This window comes from Doryrhamphus excisus, linkage group LG9, assembly GCF_037039965.1.
Source record: "Doryrhamphus excisus strain RoL-2023G ecotype Guam linkage group LG9, RoL_Dexc_Guam_v1.1, whole genome shotgun sequence".
NCBI classification, from domain to species: Eukaryota; Metazoa; Chordata; class Actinopteri; order Syngnathiformes; family Syngnathidae; genus Doryrhamphus; species Doryrhamphus excisus.
Genome location: NC_136365.1, coordinates 8,090,353 through 8,116,061, shown reverse-complemented (window position 1 = coordinate 8,116,061; position 25,709 = coordinate 8,090,353). Strand labels below are relative to the sequence as shown.

Genomic DNA, 25,709 nt, shown 5'->3' with positions numbered 1-25,709 from the left:
TACGTGCTAACATTTTGACGTGGACTTCCAAAATAAAACTTAAATATACAGTTTGTTGAGGCCAAACTATATATTATTGTCACAATGACATGGTCAAATAACATAACCTGGAACATTTTATTAAACTCAGTATCTTGGACATTATAAAACCATTTAGTTACTGTGCATTAACAATTTATAGTAACACAAAAAATGTGTTCAGTTCCAATCATTTAAATGTCTTAAAACATTGTATCCAAGCAAGATATAACAGGGATTAAATTGCAAAACCCAACTATTGGCCATATTTTTTTCCCATCCTTAGCATTTAAATGGCAATCACAAACATGTAAAGAGCCTTGATAGCTGTATATTTGAAGGTTAATATTCACGCTTGTATGATTGCGAAGTTTGCAAATATGTGCCTCACATATGGACCTTCACTTTCTCATGAGTTCGTGATAAAACATAGTAATGACAAAATGCATGTTGTAGGTATTTATATATTTATTGCATTAAGGCATTTCATAAAATAAAGACCAGCCATAAAATATTGGCAATATATGTACTTTTGGTAATGCGGTATTGAGTTCCATTTCACCAAAAATGTGCACAGAGTGAGCCCTGCTGCTAAATGTTGTGAAAACAACCTACCACCATTAGTTAAGTGACAATACAGAATCTGAGCTAGCACCAGCACCATAACGTGTATGCAAAAAACAGTGTAACAGCGAGCAGACCAAAGCAACATGATAAACCCCTTTAAGTAGAAAATGACTAGACTATGAGTAAACAGGCATTTCATGAGGTGAATATTTGGCCCAAATATGAATGCATTATATGTAAAAGACCAATAAGGATATATCATCACCCAAGGGAATGAAAGGCAAATTCTGTCCTAGAATGATATATACTTTCAGAATGTCATGGCTTATGTTTGGCAAAAGTTGCACATTGACTGTAAAGCATCCAAACATTTTTCCCCTTTGCTTGTTCCTTCGCTCACTCGGCAGCAGGCTCAGACACCTCAGTCGTTACGTCCACATCTTCATCGCTCTCCAACCCTGTGCGATTCATGGTGCGTCGTATGTTCAAATGCACGTCTCCACGCCTTCAAACCAAAACATTCAAATATAAGTCAGTATTCCCAATCAAGAGCTGGAAATACTGTTTTTGACATCGCAAAAGATGAGAATTGCTCAACTAGTAAGGGATCATTATCTACAACAAGTGAAATGTCTCAAAGAGTACGGTTTCAGTAGAAAACACCAACATTTGGAAAACTGCTTTTATTTTATTTAGACAACATCTCAGTCCCTTGCTAAGACTTGAATGTACACTAAAGCAGTGTTTCCCAACCACTGTGCCAGTGACGTATAAAGACAGGCAAAACAATTAAATGGCCGTCCCCTCCATGGCACAAAGTACATCATTAACGTATGTATATACTTCATAAGATTTTTGTTTGGGGCGCCAAAAAGATTGGGCACTCTCACCTGAGTTTGCTCTTCAGACTGCTGAGTTCCCGGTTCATGGAATCTGTTGATTCTGCAGCGTCATCGAGCTCCCTCTGTAGCTTCCTGCGGTAAGCATTGGCTCGCGTCAGCTCCTCCTCGGCCTCTTCGAGCTGGCGCTTAAGTTGACGCATGCGGTTGTTTGTCTTGTCAGCCTGGAAGAGGGGTTGTATACTTAAGTGTATGCATAATTAATCAGTACATTTTGGTACAGAAAACCCTCCTCCTTGGTCGACATGACACTGCTTCTTTCCGTACATGCCCATCACTTCATGGAGGACAGCTTCATTAAAAGGCAGCCTTCACTGCACATCCTAAAAATCAAGCCTAGAGCTCTACCGACTAACAGTCCAGGTGTAACATTGATCTTTTTTCTTCCTTCAACATACCTAGCTTGATGTTGTTAAAACGTGTTATGTTAATACTGTAGCCCAATAGTGTTGCTAACATTTGTATCCTCCTGTCCCACATCAAGCTGTGTGACATCCGAATCAGCAGTGTAGTGCATCAACGTTGACATTTGCCCCTACTTTGGGCTCAAAAAATATGTGTTCAAAAGTTACATTTGCGTCTGCACGATGTACGAGTGGTTAGCGTGCAGACCTCACAGCACAGGAGACCAGGGTTAAATTCCACCCTCGGCCATCTCTGTGTGGAGTTTGCATGTTCTCCCTGTGCATGCAAATTGTCCCTAGGTATGAATGTGAGTGTGAATGGTTGTTTGTCTATATGTGCCCTGTGATTGGCTGGCGACCAGTCCAGGGTGTACCCCGCCTCTTGCCCAAAGACAGCTGGGATATGCTCCAGCACCCCCGCGACCCTCGTGAGGAAAAAGCGGTAGAAAATGAATGAAGTTTTGAAATTTGCATCACATAACCTACAAGTTTTCTTTACAAAACTATATTAAGTTACATCTTTATCTTCCCATTCAAATATGGTCAATTTTAAAAGGTGGTTTACTCACTTTTTTGTGTTTCTATGGGGTTGTTTTTTTTCCCCCCTAAATGATATTACAACATCATACGCAAATAGGGTGATGGCGCCATTTCGGTACTTCTATAGACTACCAGGACAGCCAATAGCTATTTTTCTGACTGAAAAGTTAGCAACAGCAACAAAAATTGCACCTCCCAATATATACAGTGAAGAAAATAAGTATTTGAACACCCTGCTATTTTGCTATTTCTCCCACTTAGAAATCATGGAGGGGTCTGAAATTTTCATCGTAGGTGCATGTCCACTGTGAGAGAGATAAACTAAAAAGAAAAATCCAGAAATCACAATGCATGATTTTTTAACAATTTATTTGTGTGATACAGCTGCAAATAAGTATTTGAACACCTGTGTATCATCTAGAATTCTGACCCTGAAAGACCTGTTAGTCTGCCCATTAGAAGTCCACCTGCACTCCATGTATCATCCTGAATCAGATGCACCTGTTTGAGGTCGTTAGCTGCATAAAGACACCTGTCCACCCCATACAATCAGTAAGACTTTAACTTGTAACATGGCGAAGACCAAAGAGCTGTCCAAAGACACCAGAGACAAAATTGTACACCTCCACAAGGCTGGAAAGGGCTACGGAGCAATTACCAAGCAGCTTGGTGAAAAAAGGTCCACTGTTGGAGCTATCATTAGAAAATGGAAGAAGCTAAACATGACGGTCAATCTCAATCGGAGTGGAGCCCCATGCAAGATATCACCTCGTGGGGTCTCAATGATTCTAAGAAAGGTGAGGAATCAGCCCAGAACTACACGACAGGACTTGGTCAATGACCTGAAAAGAGCTGGGACCACCGTTTCCAAGGTTACTGTAGGTAATACACTAAGACGTCATGATGTGAAATCCTGCATGGCACGAAAGGTTCCCCTGCTTAAACCAGCACATGTCAAGGCCCGTCTTAAGTTTGCATATGACCATTTGGATGATACAAAGGAGTCATGGGAGAAAGTTTTATGGTCAGATGAGACCAAAATAGAACTTTTTGGTCATAATTCCAATAAGCGTGTTTGGAGGAAGAAGAATGAAGAGTACAATCCGAAGAACACCATCCCTACTGTGAAGCATGGGGGTGGTAGCATCATGCTTTGGGGGTGTTTTTCTGCACATGGGACAGGACGAGTGCACTGCATTAAAGAGAGGATGACTGGGGCCGTGTATTGTGAGATTTTGGGGAACAACCTCCTTCCCTCTGTCAGAGCATTGAAGATGGGTCGTGGCTGGGTCTTCCAACACGACAACGACCCGAAGCACACAGCCAGGAAAACCAAGGAGTGGCTCCGTAAGAAGCATATCAAGGTTCTAGCATGGCCCAGCCAGTCTCCAGACCTGAACCCAATCGAAAATCTTTGGAGGGAGCTCAAACTCCGTGTTTCTCAGCGACAGCCCAGAAACCTGACTGATCTAGAGAAGATCTGTGTGGAGGAGTGGGCCAAGATCCCTCCTGCAGTGTGTGCAAACCTGGTGAAAAACTACAGGAAACGTTTGACCTCTGTAATAGCAAACAAAGGCTACTGTACCAAATATTAACATTCATTTTCTCAGGTGTTCAAATACTTATTTGCAGCTGTATCACACAAATAAATTGTTAAAAAATCATGCATTGTGATTTCTGGATTTTTCTTTTTAGTTTATCTCTCTCACAGTGGACATGCACCTACGATGAAAATTTCAGACCCCTCCATGATTTCTAAGTGGGAGAAATAGCAAAATAGCAGGGTGTTCAAATACTTATTTTCTTCACTGTAGCTGTGCTGGTTTCGCTCCCTTCTCACCACCAGGCGCTGCCGCCTGTCAACTTGTTCCTCGGTGTTTACATGCCACCCCCAGTCGCGCAATAAGTGAAAGCTATGCTGGTAACTGTGAATCGCCTTGCGTGTTCCATCGCTTTCCTGTTACCGACATTGTTTTTAGGCAACTTTATTTTCTTCTTGCGAAACAAAATAGCAAGGGTGAATTAACAACTTCTTGTGTGTGGTTCACATTTCAACGAGGACGGATATATTAGTACACGCCCGGAACATAGGAAGATTGTTTTGAAGAACTGTTCAAGCACTCCAGGTAAGAACTATATGGCCACTAGCTAAATAGACGTCCCCTATAATTACCACCTTGTTTAGAAGCTAACTGTAGTCAGATACGCGGTGGTCCTGTCCACGTTTCTTCTCCGAGTATGCAATATTTGTGTTAGCTTTGGAAAAACGTGGATATTGGTACAGTCTACTCACAGCTCCAGCTTGGACCACTTCTCTGTCCTTCATCTCTCTCTTTGACTGTTCTAACTCCATCTGACGAAGTTCGGCATCAGTACAGCCCGGTTCATAAAGGTATCCTTTGGCTTTGTGCTACAAGGAATGTCGTCATCTCTTCGTCAACCGAGAGGTAACAAGGTATTTGCATTTGCATTTTGATAAGTTTTCAGGAAAACGCGACTGAAATGTCACAATGAAATTGTACTTTAATATTTTATGCATTTTCTTTTATTAAATGATTTTGGTGTGAGGAAAGCTCAGTATTAATCTACCACTCTTATAACAAGGAATTATGGGATAGTTATTCTGCAGATAAACCTTTATGACTCCAAAATTTGGAGAATTTCAGGGTCATAAAAGGTGCATCTGCTATCAGTTAATAAACATTAAAACAGGACAATGTTGAATATTTTCCAACTAAACATACCTCAAGTACAAACACCTTTTAACTCCAGGCCAGTCAAGGTTTAAAAATAGTGCCGTAGTCCTAACGGACCCCAAAATACCACAAACTGCATGGTACAACACCTAGAAACAAGCCTAGCAAAATTACGGATGCATGCTGCACAGTTTGAAATCTGTCTGAAATCGAAACCCGATGCAACCATGTGCAAGTGACCTTGACGTACTTATCGTACAGGAATAATCAAAATAATATGCTTAAGATGTCCCTTGTTAACTTTAAGACTGTTCCACAATGGCAGCTCAGTTTTAATAATGCAGATAAGACCCTGTTCATTTTCAGCATAGTCTCTCGCCCGAAGACAGCTGGGATAGGCTCCAGCATGCCCGCCACCCTCATGAGGGTCAGAAAATGGATGGACTTGTCTCAGATGTGGTTGAAAGGCGGCAGCATGCAGTGATACAAAAAGGGAGAAAAATTAATGCACTGCAATTGTGATGTCTAATGTTTTGGTGGTAAATGGTTTTGTGATGCAAATATATTACTCTTTTGAACACATTGATTTGAGGAGCAAAACACTTTTGTGACGCCATCAGCTAGCAGAAACTACTTCAACACCAAAATTTGACCAGAACTTGGCTCACAGGTGAAAAGTCACCGTTGCACTACACCGGTGATGTCATACAATTTCACGTCAAAAATCCAAACTATACCATTCATGTTACTTGTATGCACTATGGCTTACTAAAAGCACAAGCTAGATTTTGGGGACCCTTGAATGTCACTGGGATATAGCTTCACTCACAGGAGGCATCCCACCTGCTCTGATAGGACCTCTACAAAATGTGAATAATTGCCACGTCGGGACTTGCAGCCATTTTGAAAGAGGCTTACTTGGTCCTTGTATTGCTCGGTGTTGCGTCTTTCATCGTCAACCTGCAACATCATCTCTTTCAGCTTCTTCTCTGTTCTCCTGACAAGCCTGGATGCCTGTTGACGCTCTCTGAATTCAATTCAAAATGGTAAGTTAATGGAGGACACCATGGCAAAAAAGTTTGGAATGCACTCAAAAACTCCCAAAAGGACTCACTTGGACTCTACGTCAAGCTGTTCATCCATCTGTGCAATCTTGGCCTCCATGGTGGCAATGGTGGACTTGTACTTAGACCTGACGGTGCTCTCAAGCTCCTGCAGCTTCAGTTTCAGCTCTTTGTTCTGGCGATCCAGCTGGGAACGAGTCCCCTCCAGTCTCTGGGAGGTGCTGCGCTCTGCACTCACTTCGGTCGTCAACTGCTCCATCTAAAAATGGAGCATAAAAATACAGCATCATGGGAACCATGCACATCCTTGAGTATAAAAGACCTTTGTCTGGGTTTCTTGTGATGACACCTCTGGATGGAACTATATATTGAAGCATTGAAGCATTACCTGCAGGGCACTTCTCTTGAGACGGTCGTTGACCATCTCTGTGTTAAGCAGCTCTTCCTCCAGTTCCTCCTGCAGTTGACTGATGCGAGCGTCCAGCCTCCTTTTCTCTTCTGTCAGCAGAGAACTGAACAGCAAATTGACAAGCAACATCAGTCTATGAGCTGAAAAAGATATTGCTCCATATGGATCTCCCGCCATGGTTCTAATAAAAGTATTGTCCATACATTTTAGTGTTGCCGTTGTTAATTTCATCCTGGAGCTCATCTCTCTCCGTTTGGATTTGTCTCTTGAGGCGTTCTGCAGTGGCAAGATCCTGGAAGACACCAGAGCTACAAATGTGCAAGATATTCTCTGACATGTAACTTATTCATAGTATTCAATACCTCATTGAACACTGGTTATGTCTGTGACTAAATAAGAGGAAGGTGTAATGTGTACCTCCTGCAAGTGCAGGGCATCAGCCTCCATGGTCTTCAGCTTCCTCTCAGTCTCCTTGGCGCTGTTCACTGCTTCGTCTCGGGACAAGCGCAGGTCCTCAAGCTCTCTAATTTGCTCTTTCATTTGGGCCTTTGTGATAAAGACAAACAGCAGATTTGACGGCTTTTGTCAGGCTTGTGTCCAAAAGATACTCAAACCAATCCAATCCAACGTAGGTCAATACATTCTAAATCTGAATAAAACATTGACTCATTAGCTTGGTGTCATAGGCGATAAACCTAATTTGTGTCCTTTCAAATATATTCCATTATTATTATTATTGACATTTATTTTATTTAACAATATGCTGAGGACCAATTAAAAAAAATAAATTAGATGGCCTAAAATGTTCCCCAGGTTGCACAATGGACACCTTGGTCCATGCAGAGATGTTTTCATGCTTTACCTGTAGTCGTTTCAGCTGCTTAAGGGCCTCATCCCTTCCCTTGTTGGCGGCATCAATCTGATTTTCAAGCTCGCCCAGATCCAACTCCAGTTTTTTCTTGGAGGATAGAGCCTGAGAACGCTGCCTGCGTTCATCCTCCAGCTCTACTTCCATCGCACAAACCTAATGGAGAAAAACATGATTACAGTATACATAAATCAGACTTTAGATATTCATCAGGTACGTGCACACGTCACCTGTTTGACCAGCTGCTTCCTCCTCTCCTCGCCCTGTTCGTCCCTGGCTTGCAGATCTCTGTCAAACTGAGCCTTCATGGCCTGCATGTTGACCTCCAAGCGTAGTTTGGCATCCTCTGTGGCCTGCAGTTCGTCCTCCAGTTCCTCCAGCTGAACCCGCATTTCCTCAAGCTGCTGGTCCATCGCACGCTTTGACCTCTCCAACTCATGAACCTGTGGATGAAGAGTAAGGATGTGGAGAATGACAAAAAAAATGTCCCTTCTACCATTCATCTCTGTTGCACGAAGAGATTTCCGTGTGCTCTTACGCTCTTGCCCACGTCATCTTTGGAGGAGACCAAGTCGTCCATCTCGGCTTTGAGGAGTTTATTGGCCCGATCCAGCTCATCCTTCAGGTCAGTCATGGTATCCAGCTCGCGTGCAAGCGTCAGAGCTCGTGTGTCCTTTTCCCTGGCATCAGCCTCAGCTTTGTCGCGATCCTCAGCATACTGAGCGGAGATGGTCTTCTCTTCAGCCAGCATCTAAGCGGGGAGAGATTGAGTTTTTAAATACAAAGTGCTTAATATAGCCAGAGCTTTCATAGAATCAATCTCTGCTATAAATAATCCAATACGTGAAGAAAAACTAAATCAATAAGGTATGCAGTATGTCATGGTATAGAACTGCAACAGATTACGATCATTGAGTTTTATCTTAGTATGATGCAGTAAAGTCCAAAACCATTATAATAATAAAAAATTGTGTCAAACTATGACACTATATACATTTAAATTTCTGTTCCGCTCTTCCATTGTCTCTCACACCGGGCAGGTGTATCTAATTTTATTTTAATCAAGCTGCAAAGCTACTTATGTGCCATTTGCTGTGTGGGTGTCTACAATACCTGGTCAAACTTCTTCTGCTTCCTATCCAGGTTGGAGACTATATTCCTCAGGTTGTCTTGGTCCACCATGAGGTCGTCCAGCTCCTGCTGTAAACGTGTTTTGGTCTTTTCCAGTTTGTCGTATGCGGTGCTCTTCTCTTCTAGCTGCTGGTTCACACACTCGGCATCTCGGTGGGTTCGCTTGCGTGCTTCCTCTGCACTCTCTAGGTTGGCCACCTCTTGGTCGAGCTTCTTCTTCAGCTCAGTCAGCTATAGACACCAAGGAGGGAATGAGGAGAGCCAAGAATTTTACGCTTCTCAGGGATTGAGGAAAAAAGGAAAGAAGCCATGAGAAGAATAAAGCCAGTATATCATTGCCTAACCTGGCCCTGAAGAGAGGAGACCTGTTTCTCCATATTCCTCTTGCTCTCCTCCTCTTCTTCCAGCATCTCACGCAGAGTGTTCTGCTCCTCCTCTTGCTGTCGCAAGCGACTGGTGAGGTTCAGTTTCTGGCGAGTCTCCTCTTGGAGCAGCTCCTGGAATTCAGGAACAAAAGAAGAACTTTAGAAAAGCTGCAGTATTTGTTTACATTGTTAATTATTTCCATGGACATCAGTTGCCTTCTGTACAGAAATACTTGCACCTTATGGAGACATCCTGTAAACCTGACAGAAAAATATAATACTATGTACACATTTCTAAGGCAACGGTTGACAGGTTCTTTCTATAGTCCATAAGTTAATTATGAGTGAAGCATATAGACACAAATGTACAAATTGTGGGTTTCTAACAGTGGTGCATGCTCTGTACATTTTCCCTGTACACTCACATATTTATGAAAAAAAACCTAAAAAAATAAAAAGTCTGAAAATTTGCAGGGTCGCAAATGCTTAATGACAAATATGCAGGGATCCGATAGAGATAGATATAGAGATAGAGCGATAGACTTTATTGTCATTGCACAATAACACAGCAGTGAAATTGCCAAGGAAATGTTGTTGCCTGGCTCCCGTATTAAAATAATAATAGTAAGCAGCAGCACATGTCGGTTGTTGTCTATACAAGTTGCCAGCAATGGGGAGTCATGAGTGAGCTAAAACTACAGACAGCATTCTATTCTATTCACCACAACTCTGGCATCAAAATAGAGTTCAGAACATTCTGATTCTGCCATAACATATATTCCCAAAAATCTGGTTGATAAATGTGTTTGTCACTAACCTTCGCCATAGTTGATGAAGGAAATAATGACATATTTATTGGTTCGTACCTGAGCATCCTGGAACTGAGACTCAACCGAAGAAAGGTCTTTGCTGGATTTGATGCTCTTGCCCTCTGCTTCAGTCAACAGACTGTTGACATTGTCGAGCTCCGACTAAAAAAGAATTTAAAATTGTCAGCGCGTCTTTCTGTGCACAAACACTGAATAGGGGTGTCCCGATCTGAAATGTACATCGGCTATAAGTCCGACACCAGATTTGAAAAAAAAAAATGCAGAACCCATTTTTGTGATCGTTACTTGACTTAACACTGTGTTCTGGCGAGCACAATGCAGTATTTTTGATTAAAGTCCAAAAAAAAGGTATGTATGATTATTGGATCGATATTTAAGGCTGCAATATTGGAATTATATGGGAAGTGGAAAAATTGTAATCGGGACACCCCTATTTGTGAACAACATTGCTCTATCCAAACTGTCAGACCATACCTGCATCTTGGCCATTTTATCAGCCATCTCCTGCCTCTGCCGTTCACTGTCTCCAAATTTGACCTGAAGCTCTTGAACTTGGGACTCAGCCTTCTTCCGACGGTGTTCTGAATCCGCTTTACCTTGCCTCAGAGTATTGAGCTCAATCTGCACCTCGTTCCACTCGCTCTCCAGGGCTTGCTTGGATTTCTCCACTGACACCTTGTTCTATAGGTAGGAGAGTGGACAAGATCAAGTGTCAAACGCCGCATGTTGTTGTTGTCGTAGGTTTGTGGTCTCTATGTTCATTACCCGCTTGGCCTGCTCCAGCTGATCATTGAGTTCATCAAATGCCTGGTTGTGTTTTTGTCTCATGTCAGCCATCTGCTGTTCGTGGGCTTTGGCCTCATCATCCAGAGTTTTCTTGAGATGGGCAACTTCCGTCTCACGTTTGCTCCTGGAGGAGAAGGAAAAATATTAACGTGAGGAGGTCTTTTTGACATCTGACTGGAATATTCTGAAGGTAACATTTTCTGACAGTTGACCTAATGTACACATGCTAGGATGCATTAGATGAAGACAGGAACCCAAGGGTGTACATGTAAATAATGATACAACTTTGACCCCAGGCTGCACTTGACACACCCTGCTGTAACCCAATGGGACACAATCAACATCATGTGTTGTATGTGATTAAGAGTTAGAGATTAGGAGGGCCAACCATGGACTTTTCTTGTTACCTGAGTTCCTGCTGTGCTGCAGTAGAGTCCAAAGTGTCCTCCAGCTCAGTCTTCAGTGCTTCCAGCTCCTCTCCCAGATCCCTGCGCAGCTTCTCTGCCTTGCTGCGTGCCTGCCTCTCCATCTCCAGATCCTCCTGCAAATCACAGATCTGAGCTTCCAGCTCTCGGATCTTCTTCTGGGCCATGTTCTTGGCTGCAGCCTCCTCCTCAATCCTGGAGACAGAATAAAGCACGTCAGTTTTGCAGGTGTGCTGAAATTAGACAAATAGACAGGCACCAACTTGGCCAGTGCAGCGAGCAGTTCTTCCTCTTTCTTGGCCAGCTGAGCTTCAAGTTCAGCAATCCGGGCTTGAAGTTCTGAAATCTGGTCAGTGAGATCATTTGAGTCACCCTCAAGTTTACGGCGATTCTTCTCTAGCTCCTGGCGCATTTTTTCCTCCTTTCTTAGGCGATCTGAACATTAGGACACAAACAAAGCTGTGTTAAATCAGTGCAAGATAAAAATCATTAGCAAATAAACACCCTTAATAATTCATATAAATATTTGCCTTCCAAATCTGTGATCATGGCTTCATGTTTGTTCTTGAGTTTCTGTAAGCTTTTAGACTTTTCTTCTTCCTCAGCCAAGTTGGTGGTAAACTCAGAGATCCTCTCTTCCATCAGTTTCTTCTCCTAAAATTGAAAACAAACGAAAATACCAAATTAATGAATACATTCTTTCTTCAGTTCGAGGCAGCCATGAGAAGTGCCAAAGACTACTGGTGACCTTGTTGAGCTTGTTGTTCTGGTCATCAAGCACCATCATGTCTTCCTCAATTTTTTTCATTTTAGCATCCACGGTAACTTTCTCCATCTGGAGCTTCTGTCTGGTTGCTTCTTCCTCATCCAGCTGCTGCTCTAGTTCCTACAAAACCCAAAAAGACCAATCAAACTCATGAAATTCCAGCTAAAGTAGATACGAGTTCTCCAATGTGATCAAGATCCCCTTCACTTACATTAATGTTCTGCTGCATCTTTTTTCTGTCATTGTGTAGCTGACCAACCCTCTCCTCCTCCTCCTCCAGCCGAGCCTCCATATCATGAAGAATCTCCTCCAGCTCCTGCTTCTTTGCTGCAAGGCGGCATCTCATTTCCTCGGACTCTGCGCACAGTTCCGTCTCAGCCTGGAGCTGTTCTTGGAGGGCCAGCTTCTCGGCGGACAGCTGGCGGAATCAGTCAGGGGCAAAATGAATCAACCGACTCGAGTAAAACAAAAACGATGTATGCATGGTATTGAAGAGATTGTGCATGTGAAAACATTTGGATGTTCTAAACACAAAAGGTATTGACTGTATATTTAAGACACATTGGGTTAATGCCACACACTAAACTCTAATGTGCCTGTCCAGGTTCAGTCCATCAGCACATTTTATTGCGTTAAGTTACACAATGTATATGCAGTTTGACTTCAAGATGAAAAGGTCAATTTGAAATCGTACCTGCTGCTGCTTGCTTTCGTACTCTTGAATCTGCTCCTCAGCCTGCAGTTGCCTTTCTTTGACTTTCTGGAGCTCCTCCTCCTTTGCCACCATCTCCTCCTCCTGCCGAGTCACTTGTAGAAGGGGCTTGACCTTTAAGACAAGAAAGGAGTTTAAAACCTCACAAAATCAAGCAGGGGATTTTTTTGCATCACAGAGTAATGTGATAGACCACTGTTCTTAGTGACGGTAGTCGACGAGGCTATGCATGGACCTTTATGGGTAGTGTCCTATTTACCTTGGTGAAAAGCCTCCACCACTGCCAGTTCCTAAGTTTGAGGTAAGCTGCACAGTTCCTCTGGATAACTTTCATAGCAGTCAACTGTTGTTGTCTTTTCGCAAAGGCTCTTTGGTTAAAAAAAACAAAACAAAAGCATTTTTAGCAAAAAGTGAGAGAATGGTGCCCTATTAAGAGACTGAATCAGTCCTACTTGCGGGCCACGTATCCTCGGCACAATGCCTGGAAGCTGATGATGACATCAGTGATCTTCATGTCTCTTTCCTCCTCCAGGTGAGCCAGGACGCCAGCTCTGAAGAAAACTTTACTCTGCCCGATGCGGTACAAGTTGGGATCCAACTCTAGGGCCTTGATCTGAAATAGAGTCAAGTTTCCCGAGTTCAGATGAAGATTCATTTTCCTCTTTCATTTCTTAATGTGATCTATGGTTCTCACCATGAGCACACATGCTTGCTTGCCATCCATAAATCCTTTTGGAATGGCATTCGGAGTGAGGATTTCATACCTGAGGAGCACAATTACAGACAGATGATGAAGTTGGTCATTTTATTCTCCTTGCTGACTCAATGTCTGGCACTGGGTTTGTTACCTCTGTCTAAACTCCTGGAAGACAATGCGGTTGGGGAAGCCCTGCCTGCATATACGGATCCCCTCCAAAACTCCATTACACCTTAACTGGTCAAGAACCAGATGAGGCTCCAGTTTACCTGCCTAAAAAGTAGGAATTAGGGCTGTCAAAAATAGCATCTTAAGAGCGGTTTGTCTCCCTTACAAATAAACATTTTGATTTCTAAACTGCATTTTGTGTCAGTTTTGTCATTGACTAACTGTGTGAATGCTACAACTACCAAGAATAAAAAACGTTAACTGTCAGTCAAACGTGAGCATTGCCATCTTTGAAAGAACCCAATTAATTTGAATACAGCTTATATAATCTCATATTGTGAAGATGTAGCCATAACGTGTAAATGTTTGTTTAAAAAAAAAAAAAAAAGTACCTTCTTCTCATGATTGGGAATGATGCAGCGGACGAAGTTGGGATTGGTGTTCCTGAGTGTGGCCATCAGGTTCCCCAGCTGCTCTTTGTACAGTTGGCCCACTGTGCGAAACATGCCTTTACGGGTTTTGAATGCACCGTGCATGGAGTCTGACATTCCCGCTACCTTATCCAGGCCCACGATACGATCGACTGCAAGGACAAAAAGGTGTAAAAAACAAAGTGAAACTAAGGTATGAAATTATGTCAAATGAGATTATGACAAAGGTTTGGCCTGATTACAAACCTCTGCTTCTAACAAGAGTCATGAACAAGCATGAACACAGCCCAAGTCTTTTAATTGCAGTGAAACTGTAGCTCAGAATGGACACAAGATGGCCATATTGTAATAGAAATGGAAAATTAATGTTAGTGTACGGGTAGTACAAACAAGCAATGCACACAGCTCTCAGGAGTAATATTGTACCACAATATTGGCTGGTCCACCAATATTGTAGACCTTTATAAGTAGGTGATCTGTGGTCACCATGGCAATGGTGGAGATGCTACTCATTACAAGTTAGGGTACCATCAAAATGATTTTCAAAATGTTTAGCTGAAGATTCAATTATTCCGTGTTGTAGCTTTAAAACATTTCCTGAGAAATGGGTCATCGGTTAGTCGAAAACTGCATGTTTGTCTTACAATTAACACATAAAATAAGTGAAAATGTGCCATCACTCACCATCTCTCCACAAGTCGGAAGTAAACTTGTCTGTGGACTGGTTGAGCAAAGTGGCCACACACTCATTAAGAGGATCCATATTTTTCATCAGCCAAGCATCTGCTTTGTAGTCCACCTGTAATGTTTAATTTAATTGAATTTAATGAGAAGGACCGCAACTTCCTATTACCTCTTAACAATAACAGTTGCTTAATGTGACAGTGATTTTTGACTGTGTTGTGACACGCAGACCTGTCATCAGTTACCTTCCCAGCATAGTGGATAACGCAGAAATCAGCCTCATCCTTGAGTTTCTTGGGCTTCTGGAACTTGGGGTGTGTTCCTTGCTCTTGAACTACCTTTTCCACAAAACTCTTGTCTGTGGCTTTGGGGAACCAGCATTCCTCGTCCAGCAAAGCCAAGATACCAGGAGGTCCAGACTGCCACCAACATTGGAACAGAAGAAGAGTGTCAGTCTCCAGGTCCTTTTCAAATGTTTTCCAACTAACAGGAATTTGAGTAAATAGAGCAAGTTGAATAAATAAAATTATACTTCAGGGTTTCCAGCAGTACAAATTGAATACTAAATGAAATTTACTTAAGTAAATAAGTATAATTAACTATGACAAGTCAAGTATGTATTCCATCCAACTCTGGCCATTGTATGCGTGTTTGTATACATCCATGGTACATACGTATCAAGTCAATGTTTTTGGGGGCCACAGAGGTCACAAGCTCACATGTTTCTCAATGAGGTCAATGCAGGGCTGCAGGTCAAGGCCAAAGTCTATGAAGCTCCAGTCAATGCCCTCCCTCTGGTACTCCTCCTGCTCCAGGATGAACATTGTGTGGTTGAAGAGCTGCTGCAGCTTCTCGTTGGTGTAGTTGATGCACAGCTGCTCGAAGGAGTTGAGCTGCAAGGAATAATAAGTCATAATCATCATTATCTAATACTAGGACTGTCACAAGATCTCATGTATGGTTTTTCATTTAGAAAAATGTCTTCTGGGCACTAGACTGGAATGACGATAAATAAATCAATCACAGCATAGCATAAACAGTGTGGAAGAGTGTAGCTTCATGAGGAGCAATGCAAGCTAACGTGGTAGAAATTAAATTAGAAAATCGCAATATATTTTCATATTTTCTAAAAGTAATGTTAAAATATCATCTCCTCTCGTGACACCCCTATTTAATACACAAAGTTCAGTCAAGAAAGGGCAGGTCACCTCAAAGATCTCAAAGCCAGCGATGTCCAGGATGCCAATGAAGGAGGCTCCTTGTCTCTTGGTCTTGTCCAGAGCTTTATTGATCCTCATGACCAGCCAGCGGAACATCCTCTCATACGACGCCTTGGCTAGGGCTTCCACAGCAAACTCAGCCTGCTCCTGGGTCTGAGCTTTCTGGACATAGTCACGGCCGACCTGATGAGAAAGCACACACACAAAAGACAGTTTTCTCAGACATTGGATTTTGTTTTGGGTTTTTTTTTTTAGATGAAAAACACTGACCTTAATTCGAGGTGACAGGATGGCACGTGTGAAGTCGGTCACATTGATGCCCAGCAGGTGAGATACTTTCTGGGCGGCTATGGGTGAATAGGAGCGTTAAAAACTTTGGGTAAACTCTAGGTTGTGCCTAGAGGTTACTAAAGCTTTAAAAGTGTGTACCGGTGTCATCTGGCATAGATGCCTGGTCAGAGTGACGTTCCTTCTTGAAGGTCATGTTGCCCAGCTGTAGCACGGCTGAGACCACCTTTAACAGGCCTGAGGACACGTGCATATTAAAAATTCATTCAGATTTTCCAAGGTCATATTGTGACATATATATTTGTAAATGTATCACGGCAACGAAAAATCCACATTTTATGTGGTGCTTAATGCCTTTTGTTATTTTAGCACTTCTGGATATGTGGGTCCATGTTTGTCTGCAGCCCATATAAGGTTATAAGTTCAGATCGCATTGACAACAGTAGAACTCAGGTGTAGAACTTCTTTCAGGGCCCACTTCCAAATGAGCAAACCTGCTTTGGCATCGAGAATACAACATTGTAACAACACTTATAGGTTCAAAAAGTGGAAAAAGCACAAGTTTTTTTTAACAAAAGTAATCTCAAATTAAAAAAAAAATGTACCAATTCTTTCCTCTTCTGGGATGCTCATGATCTGGAAGGCCTCCATGGTGTCAGAGAACATGTCCTTGTCCTGCTGGCCTGGAACTGTCAAGTTGCCATTGGACAGGAAACGGTATTTGCTGTAGTCTTCCAGACACAGCTCGGCTGCATCGGGAGAACAGGAGCAACAAAGAATTATTTACACAATTCAGATTACTTACACTACCAGTCCCAAGTTGGAATACACTTGCTCATTCAATAGCATGAAAACATTTGCCCAAACTTGACTGGTAGGGTAAGTGCACATGACTTACAGAGGGCAGACGTTGAAAGGGGGGGAAAAAAAAAAAAAGGGAACCTCAGGTTTAAAACAGCGACTGTTCAAAGTCATGATCGTTAATTGTGAAACTATCTGGGGAGATAAAAGATCTTGGGTTCTTACAGCGCATCTTGTCTCCTGCTCCAGATAACATGTAGTAGAAGATGTGGAAGCTTCTCTCCTCTTTCGCTTGTCTGATAGCCCGAGACTTCTCCAGAAGGTCTGGTAAAATTTCAGTCAAGGATGGAGCAAAACAAAGTGTAAACAAACAACTGCGATATTGTTCATATTGTAGTCCAGAAGAAAACTCTATGGTTAATTGTTGGCAGTTCACCGAGGGTCTAAAAAGGATTAACTCTAAAGTGTGCTATGCTTTTTTGGCATGACACCAGAGAAGGGGACCAGAGGACAAATTGGAAATATATGACATTTTTAAAAGTTAACTTCTTTTTAAACTTGAATGGAAGTACAAAGCATAAAGTCAGGGTGTCTACACTAGGCCTGTCTCGCCATATAAATACTAGGCATTATTTTAATCATAGTTATGGCCTAACTTTTTACTTTTATGACATTTAAAAGAGCTATGTGTAGGTGTAAATGTAGAACTAAAAAAAAAAAACAAAATAAAAGATACAAGTTTCAATATTGGCTCCAACGATGTACCCATTGACATCAAAGTTGATCCTGATGAATTTTCCCTACAAGAAAGCAAAATAAGCATGTCAAGTTAATATCAATAACACACACAAGGAAACGTACAAAAGATGTATGCGAGCCATTCTTACAAATCGAGATGAATTGTCATTCTTGACTGTCTTTGCATTGCCAAAGGCCTCCAAAATGGGGTTGGCCTGCAGCAACTGCTTCTCCAGTTCCCCCTGAGACAAAGGAAAATCAGAACCATCGACAGGTCGGGACTAAGCAACAGGTCACACAAACTTCAAAACATGCAGCACTTCCACGGCAAATACAAGCATGCATGCACATTGTACATGTGTGGGGGAAAACAAATCTAATTTGCACAGGCACAGTACACAGAAGGGAAGCCAAGAAGCACAAAGGTTCACTAACATATACGTACCTATACACACACACAGATATATATATTTACATACACACACACACGCACACACCCTAGCAAATGCAGGACTGCAGACTGACACCACATACAGGCTACAACAAGACAAAACCATGACTCAAGGCAGGGGTGGGACAGGTTCCCTTAGTATGAGTTACACTTAGTTGAGCATTTACACTTGATAAATTAAAGAAGTTTACTGATAATCTGCAACTGCTAAAAAGTATTTACCAATTTTCTGCAAAGTTTCCTGTGTGTTTTTAACCCTCTGGGGTCCCTTAAGACTTTTGTCTTAGGTAAAATTTTTGCATGTTTTCTCATTATTGGAGCTTTGCCTCTGAGAAAGCTATTAGGTATGTTAATGCATTTCCTTGGCACACAAGAGAACAGAACACTCCCCATTAGTAAGCTTGCATAAACAAAACTACATGCTTACGGCGTCCCATTAACTCACATGTGACAGAACAGTGCTGCCCTGCAGAGATAAAGGGTGAGAAATGGTGAGTTCAGCAACTTTGGACACAATTTCACACAAAGAATCAATGAAAAAAAAATTGTGTGCTATGCTTCAGATAAAATGACTAAAGCATGCACATGCACACACACACACACACACACACACACACAGGGGAAAGACGTGCAAAGACCTGAAAAAGGAATGTGCTCAAGTTGACTGTATCATGAAAAAAGGCAAAAGAAAGACGTTCAGTGTGACATTATATACTGGAAAGTTGATGCAGACCTGATCCTTCTTGGACTTGAAAGAAGAGGCCACATGGGCCAGATACTGAATGACCTTCTTGGTGTTTTCAGTTTTCCCTGCCCCGGACTCACCACTATAGAGGAGACACCCAATGCACATAAATGGAAACGTTATCAAGAAAAAACACGTACTTGCACAGCTAAAATTGCAGAAGCACATGGAAAGCAGATTCAATAAATGACTAGACTTACGTGCAAAGAATGGACTGATCCTCTCGATCTGGTGACAAGACACAAACAAGGAAGTAGTCAACATAATGCAGTGGCTCTATTAATACAGGCTAAAGAATGAAAGGGTTTGGGAAAACAGAAAATGTTATTTTGTGATTACGTACACTACATAAAGCGTTATCACACTTTGCCATTAGGAAGTTAAAATGTAAGAAAATGTGGTTTATTTGCAGATATAACTGCTTCCACTCTTCTGGGAACACTAATTGTTCTCTGAACAACAGGGGTGCTCACTTTTTTCAACCTGCGAGCTACATTTAAAACGTTCGGCTAATATATATATATATATATGTATGCACACACACACACACACACACACACATATCGAAAGTAGTTGATATTCAATATGGCAAAAGAGACAATTACGCATTGCTCAGCAGCATCACTGTTCTACAAGATGTGTGAAAGAAATGTCTGGAGATTTTTGTCCATTCAGACGCGCCACTGATATTGGACCCAAAATGGCATGGGAATGTGCGTTGCAGTTCATCACAAAAAGTGTTTGATTATCCGTTTCTTCCATTATGGATGGGTATCAATAATTGGTACCATAATGGGACCACTACAATGTAAATAGTAACCAGACCCAAAATGCTAGATAGAACAGTATAGGTGCAGTGTTCATTTAGTTGAATTATTTTTGATCAATAGTTGTCAATGACCTTTTGCCTTGATGAAAAATTGCAAGAATTTACATTTTGCTTTAAGGAAAAACTGCCTTTTAGGAATTCTACCCATCATCCACAATCCAATCCCTTTTCTGTGTGTTCAAAAGAGAGAAAAACACTCATGATAACATGCAATACTTACAGTATTTTGCCGCATATGTTCATTTTAAACATTACCAGAACTTATTTCCTGGATGCATTGATTTCATATCTCGCTCTACTTCCATTAACAACAGCAGACTACTTTTAGCCAAATGAGGATCCAGAACCTTCTCGGTACAGGTTACAGGAACAAGCTACAGGTTTTAGAAATTGAATCTGCAAGAAGAACGTAAACTGAGAAGGTAGCAGATGGGGGGGGCGAGGCATTACACAGGCATGACTTGGTGGTGGAATTGTGGAGCTTGTCAAAAATGGAAATGGATTGTGTCATACTGTGTTACCGTCAATGGAAGGGCTCCGTGTCTATGGGGAGGAGGACATTGCTCCATGAGATTGCATCAAAAAGAAAAAGAAAAAGAACACTCTGGAAAAGACACTCCAGACCAGTTGGACCAGACGAACAACTGTCCATCACGTATGAGATCCCACCACGCGACACAGTGCAGAGGACACCATCATAATCTGGAGTGCTTTCACCTTCAACGGAACAATGGAGCCGTCGGTTATATAGAAATATTGTAGGGGCCATCGTTCATGACTGAAGGCCTTTGTGTGTGTGTGTGGTAATGACTGGGTTTTTCAACAGCACAACACAGCTGTTCACAATGCCCGTCTGACAAAGGACTTCTTCCAGGGGGAGAACCTCACCTCACTGCAAACACTGTCATTACACATGCCCCAACCAATTTGAGGTGGTTAGCAACAATGGCACAGCTATTAATTACTAAGTCCTTTAAAAATGGAATTTGCAATTTTTGGGGTGTTTGCAATACATTGTTGTTATTAATTTGAACCTCTACTTAGAACCAAAGAAGATCCAACAGTGCAAAATGTAAATTCTTGCAATTTGATCAGGAGTCTATGTCAAGTCATGTGTCTTGCTGCATGGCTCAAATCCTGGTAAACTGGCATCATTTTCTATTTTTAGATGCGTGTAGTATGTGAATGCTGTGTACCTTGCATCATGCTCCTGTAGGCTGTGTCGGTGATGGCGTAGATGTGAGGCGGCATCTCGTGTCTTTTCTTGCCCTTATACATGTTAACGATGTCCTCTGAATAGATGGGCAAGTACTTGTATGGGTTGACCACCACACAGAAGAGACCCGAGTATGTCTACATGGTGGGAGAAGTCCAAACGCTGAGCTCAACATACATGGCGTTGCTATGGTAATGCAAGGATGGGTAAAACTCACATAGATGAGTCCTGAGTAGTAGCGCTCCTTGAGGTTGTGTAGCACAGAGGCTTCGTTCAGGCAGGTGAGCTCGGCCATGTCCTCCACCTTGTTGAACTTGGGTGGATTCATCTTCTGGATGTCATCCTTGTTGACTTTCACCTGGCATTGCAAGAGCCAGGAAGTGTATCAGAGGAAAAAAAAGTATTTAAATTGTGTTTTGGTTTTTTTTCTACCTTTTTGCCAGAGTCGCTGAGCTCCACCACACACTCCTCGCCATGCTCCTCCTTGATGGAGCCGGCCTCGAAGCCCAACTTTTCAGAGGGAACCCAAACCTGCTTCTTGCTGGCCCAGTCGGCCTGAGCCAGTGGGTTGCTCATCCCACTGCGGTCCCCATACAGGAACTTATCTGCGTCACTCATGGCAGCTTGAAAAAAAAACATTTCACAAAGATTATACACACTTCATGGTTGTATACAGTTCATCTCCAACATCCATCTTCAAGTCTTATCCAAGTTTGAGTCATGGGGACAACAGTCTAAGCAGAGAAGCCCAGATTTCCCTCTCCCCAGCAACATTACTTTGTCCAGCTCATCCCATTGGATCGCGAGGCATTCCCAGGTAAGTTAAGAGAGACACTCTCCACCCAATGTGTCCCGGGCCTTCCCCGAGGCGTCCCACTGGTCCGATGTGCCCTGAACATGTTCCTCGGGAAGTATGCCTGAACCACCTCATCCGGCTCCTTGAACACACCTTATCTTTAAAAAGGGAGAGCCCATCCACCCTCCAAAGAAAACTAATTTCAGCTGCTTGTTTCGCCACCACCATATCCACCAGGCAGTAACGACTCTACAATAGAATATTAGGTATATCAACACAATCAAATAAGCGCCACTTACTTCGGAATGCTCAGCTTTTGAGGACATACATGTTAAAAATGTACACCACCGCTGCAGTAGTGTCCAACTGCAAAACGGCATCATGAGTTATTTGAGAAACATCCGCAAACTACAAAGCCACAGTAACAACAGACAGTTTATCAGAATAGAGTGTCAGCATATTTGTAAAGGCAACATTTTTATTAATATATATCGTACAGGTGTATCTAATGTTGCAGTGAAGATATTTTTTTACGTACAGTAGAAAAAGAAAACAAGTGAATCTCACCAATGGCTGTATCATCTAGGGAGAGTTTTGCGCAACTGCGCTGACAGACAGCCTAACGGGAAGCAACACGTAAGGTGGAGGCGATTACTGTCAGTGTCTTTGAGGGCTTGCCAAATTTGTGGTGAAGATGTCAGTGATATGGGGACTACTGGGTATTTTACCATGCTGGGTTTATCAGATAGTTAATATACTACTTGGGCATGTAAATGGACAATCATATATGCATATTTAAGACATTGTTTACTCCTTTCATACCCGATGGTTTGTCCTTTTTCATGACTATACGTGTTCAATAGTGTCAGCCAGATCCTGAGCCACTGCACACAAAAGGGTTAATACCTGTCAAAACATACACCCTTATTGTGTTGCCTTCTGACAAACACACCGCCATGCATTAAGTTAAACACAAAGACTGACTTGAAATTTCTCACACAGCCCAATGCACAAAAAAGAAACATCCACTGTAATCTTAAGTGTGTTTAGTAGGGTTGTGACAGATAAACAGATATGACCCAATATCCGGATCGACAAGTTTTATGGTTGAATTGGTAGCAACCTCCTCGATCAATAAAAATCAGCCACAGACCCTTAGATGAACCAAAACACACACAGACTTCAATAGCCAAACATGAACATACAACAATTTTGTAACTCCCAAAATTCATACAAAAACAACCAGTTTTTATGAACAGTTGACCACATCTTCAACTCTCCATGATGGAAAGCTCATTAGACAAAATTCCACAAATCTTTCAACTCTCCCCTGTCCTCACTAATGCCCAAAATCACCATCCTGTTGTTGACCTAGTAACTCCGCCGTCGGGAAACAAAAAGAAGAAAAAAAAAATATCTTCAAAGTCCTGATGGATGTGGAAAGGAGAAATGCTTTGTTGTGAGGAATGTTGGGAAGCAACAGGTCCGGGCAAGGAGAGAAATGTCATCAGTGACTGTCTCCAGCCACACCCTGGATCCAAGTCTCCGCTATCCATCCCCCTTTATTACACTACTACTCCAAAACTGTAATATTCTAATTTGTATCAGTATGTGCCATTATGTTTGGAAGTAAAAGATACTTTTGAAAAGTTGCAGTTTGCAACTGGGTGATACTGGTCTGGAATCAGGTCTGTTATGCAGTCAGATGCACAAATAATTATAAGGAAAAAAGGGACTGAGGATGTTTTCAGTTAATTATGCATCACAATGAGCTGAGGTCAGCATTTGGTGAAAACAACGAGGAGCTCAGAGTATCAGGTTTAAAAAAAAACAGCTTTGATTGCTGTTCCATGTTTTCGCCATTGATGCGGTGTTGCCTTCAGGGAACAACACAATAGGAGGAGGCCACGGAAGGAAGAAGGGGAGAGATTTCAACACGCTATGTCCGCTTTAAAATTGCTCACAATCCCCCCCCAAGTTTTTTTAACTTGAACCGAGGTCTTCTTCCTTCTTGGCTATGTAGTAAATTATTTAACTACTACTACATTCCAATCTTCTGCACTCTGTGTGTATGCTACCGGGCCCTGCCTCCACCCACCAAAACAACGACTGTATGACTGACCAAAGGGCTCACTCCATTCATGCTGATGTTCTATCGAACAAACATGCCAGGGTAATGAAACCAATACACAGGGTGGAAACAAGGAAAACAGACACATGCCAATGTATTTAAGAAGGCAAAACTAGAGTTAATTCTCATTTACAGTGTGATTAATTGATTAATACCATCCCAGGCCAGGGGGCGGCATTAAGAAAAATGTAAGATGCTTTGATATCGTATGACAATACAACTATTTTTGCCTTCAGTGCGGTCCTAACCTTAATCTTATTTGTGAATATGCTAGGGGTTATTAGACAAGCCAAGACAACTTTATTTGTATAACACTTTTACAAACAGCACCTGCTGAATAGAGTGTTGAACAGGAGGTACCAAGTACAAGACACACATTCCAACATGACTAGAATTAATATTTGAGTATGAAAGAAGCCCTCTAATATGTGCTATGGTCATTAAAAATGAGCTGCGGGCTACAAATAGCCCCTGGACTGCACTTTGGAGAACCTGTATATAATCCAATGACCTCTACACATATTGCTTCTTTCTACTACTAAGGTCAATATATTGTACAAGAATACAAACAAACAAAGAGTTAGCGTGAACATACCTGATATGCAAACATACATACTCAAAGAGGAGGGTATTTTTCTCTTGACTGTGTGTTTTAGGAATTTAAATGAGAACTAGCCCACCAGCGGTGATAACATCGTCTCAATTTTACATGACGTCACATCAAAGAATCTTCTTTAATGTCGTTTCTGTCTTTGAAGCCTTTACATTAAAAGAGGAGGCGGTAGAAAGAGTTTAGTTTTTTTCCCTTGTCATGAGTCGACACAGTTAATATTTGCATTTTAGTAATCTTCATTTTTAAACATTTTAGCAAAAGACGTTTAATTAGGAAGTGGAGTGAGCATGCGCGAGCTTTGAAGGCTAATGAACGACACCTGCGCCATATTTAAGTACTTGATAAAGTTTTAAACTTCTGCCCGAGTGTTTTTTTTTAAACTTGACATCATACAATAAAAGATAAAAGCGACAACAACGCGGACACACCTGTTCTTTCAGCTACAAGAGGAGGAAGAGACTCAGCGTCTTTGTGTCCGTATTCGAGGCAGCCAAAGTCGGGCTTGGAAGGATCCGTCACCTCTGGGCTCTGTGGGGATCGCGTGCTCTCAGGATGGACGCTCAGCCGTCTCTGACCCGCAGGTAAATTCGAAACCACGCCCTCTTTTTTGTAGCCATATTTCCCTACCTTCCCCTTTTGGGGAGCTGTGTTGCGTTCAATGACTGCTTGTAAAATCCGATTTAAGTTTTACATACACATAAACATGAGTAGTTTTAATGTGTGTTCAAGAAACAAAATCTTGAAATTCAACCATCATTGTAAATGCCATGTATTTTCAAACATATACACAGGACGCTTGGATAATTTAGAGTGCAACTATGTATGCAGGTATATTTATCATACAAATAAAACATCTTCAGCATCAGCCTGAAATGCATTAAACACGCTATGTACTAGAAATACATTAACATTCTGAAAGTATTTGTAGAATATATTACGGCTTCTTTTGGAACTTATTTACAGACAGATAGGCGTCTGTCCTGAAAGTGCAGAGGTGTGTAGGAATGCAAGACTCGTCTGTACCTGCAAATATGACACTACTACGTAAGAGCAAACACTCACTCAAAGTTATCACATAAATTCAAATCCATTGCATAGCATGATACACACAATTAGGAGTCTTTTAAATTGTGAGGCGAGGGAAAATGTCATCATATTGATTAGAAAACAAGGTGAAAAAGTGCATAGGCATATACATTACACAGGGGTGACTACCTGCACATTTGTCTCCCTCCACCAATGAGCGTTGCCCTCATTTCTTTACCATATATGGTCAGATTGAGATTAAAACGAGGAAAGAAGAGGTAAGAGGAGGTGAGGCCTGTTGTGTGTTTTTTTTTTCAGTGTTCTTTTTCAAACCCTATCATTACCTCTGCTGCTGCTGCCCCACACCAAAGATGGTGAGTGGTGAGGTTGACACG

At 41.9% G+C, this 25,709-nt stretch overlaps 1 protein-coding gene across 3 annotated transcripts; it reads right to left on the bottom strand.

Moving 5' to 3' along the window:
- Positions 1-464: 464 nt before the first annotated feature.
- On the bottom strand, positions 465-24,882 carry LOC131102131 (uncharacterized). 3 transcript variants are annotated; one of them, XM_058047809.2, is made up of 43 exons: positions 24,717-24,882; positions 21,181-21,371; positions 20,966-21,106; positions 20,729-20,885; positions 18,904-18,931; positions 18,692-18,785; positions 18,404-18,424; positions 17,657-17,749; positions 17,506-17,569; positions 16,995-17,093; positions 16,574-16,717; positions 16,110-16,205; positions 15,951-16,027; positions 15,669-15,863; positions 15,180-15,353; positions 14,706-14,879; positions 14,461-14,575; positions 13,738-13,928; positions 13,329-13,450; positions 13,175-13,244; positions 12,933-13,093; positions 12,740-12,848; positions 12,463-12,594; positions 11,980-12,186; positions 11,751-11,888; positions 11,533-11,656; positions 11,266-11,437; positions 10,985-11,197; positions 10,557-10,701; positions 10,266-10,472; positions 9,828-9,932; positions 8,941-9,093; positions 8,579-8,827; positions 8,004-8,216; positions 7,696-7,908; positions 7,460-7,621; positions 7,015-7,143; positions 6,801-6,889; positions 6,577-6,700; positions 6,239-6,447; positions 6,043-6,151; positions 1,476-1,648; positions 465-1,090 (listed from the first exon to the last, which is right to left on the bottom strand). In XM_058047809.2, the coding sequence occupies exons 2-43, from the start codon at positions 21,364-21,366 to the stop codon at positions 982-984; spliced, it is 5,886 nt and encodes a 1,961-aa protein (XP_057903792.2). In that variant the 5' UTR covers positions 21,367-21,371; positions 24,717-24,882; the 3' UTR covers positions 465-981. The 3 variants fall into 3 exon arrangements, with proteins under 3 accessions (XP_057903792.2, XP_057903647.2, XP_057903717.2); XM_058047664.2 differs by lacking the exon at positions 24,717-24,882 and adding an exon at positions 24,271-24,414; XM_058047734.2 differs by lacking the exons at positions 18,404-18,424; positions 24,717-24,882 and adding an exon at positions 24,271-24,414.
- Between the last annotated feature and the right edge of the window lie 827 nt (positions 24,883-25,709).

What these genes read in the sequence shown, in the direction of transcription:
- LOC131102131 (XM_058047664.2), bottom strand. An exon ending in TGGAGCCAATATTGAAACTT is followed by an intron (nt 17,094 to 17,505) that starts GTATCTTTTATT and finishes AAATTTTACCAG; the next exon opens with ACCTTCTGGAGAAGTCTCGG. An exon ending in TCAAGAGAAGTGCCCTGCAG is followed by an intron (nt 6,448 to 6,576) that starts GTAATGCTTCAA and finishes CTCCATTTTTAG; the next exon opens with ATGGAGCAGTTGACGACCGA.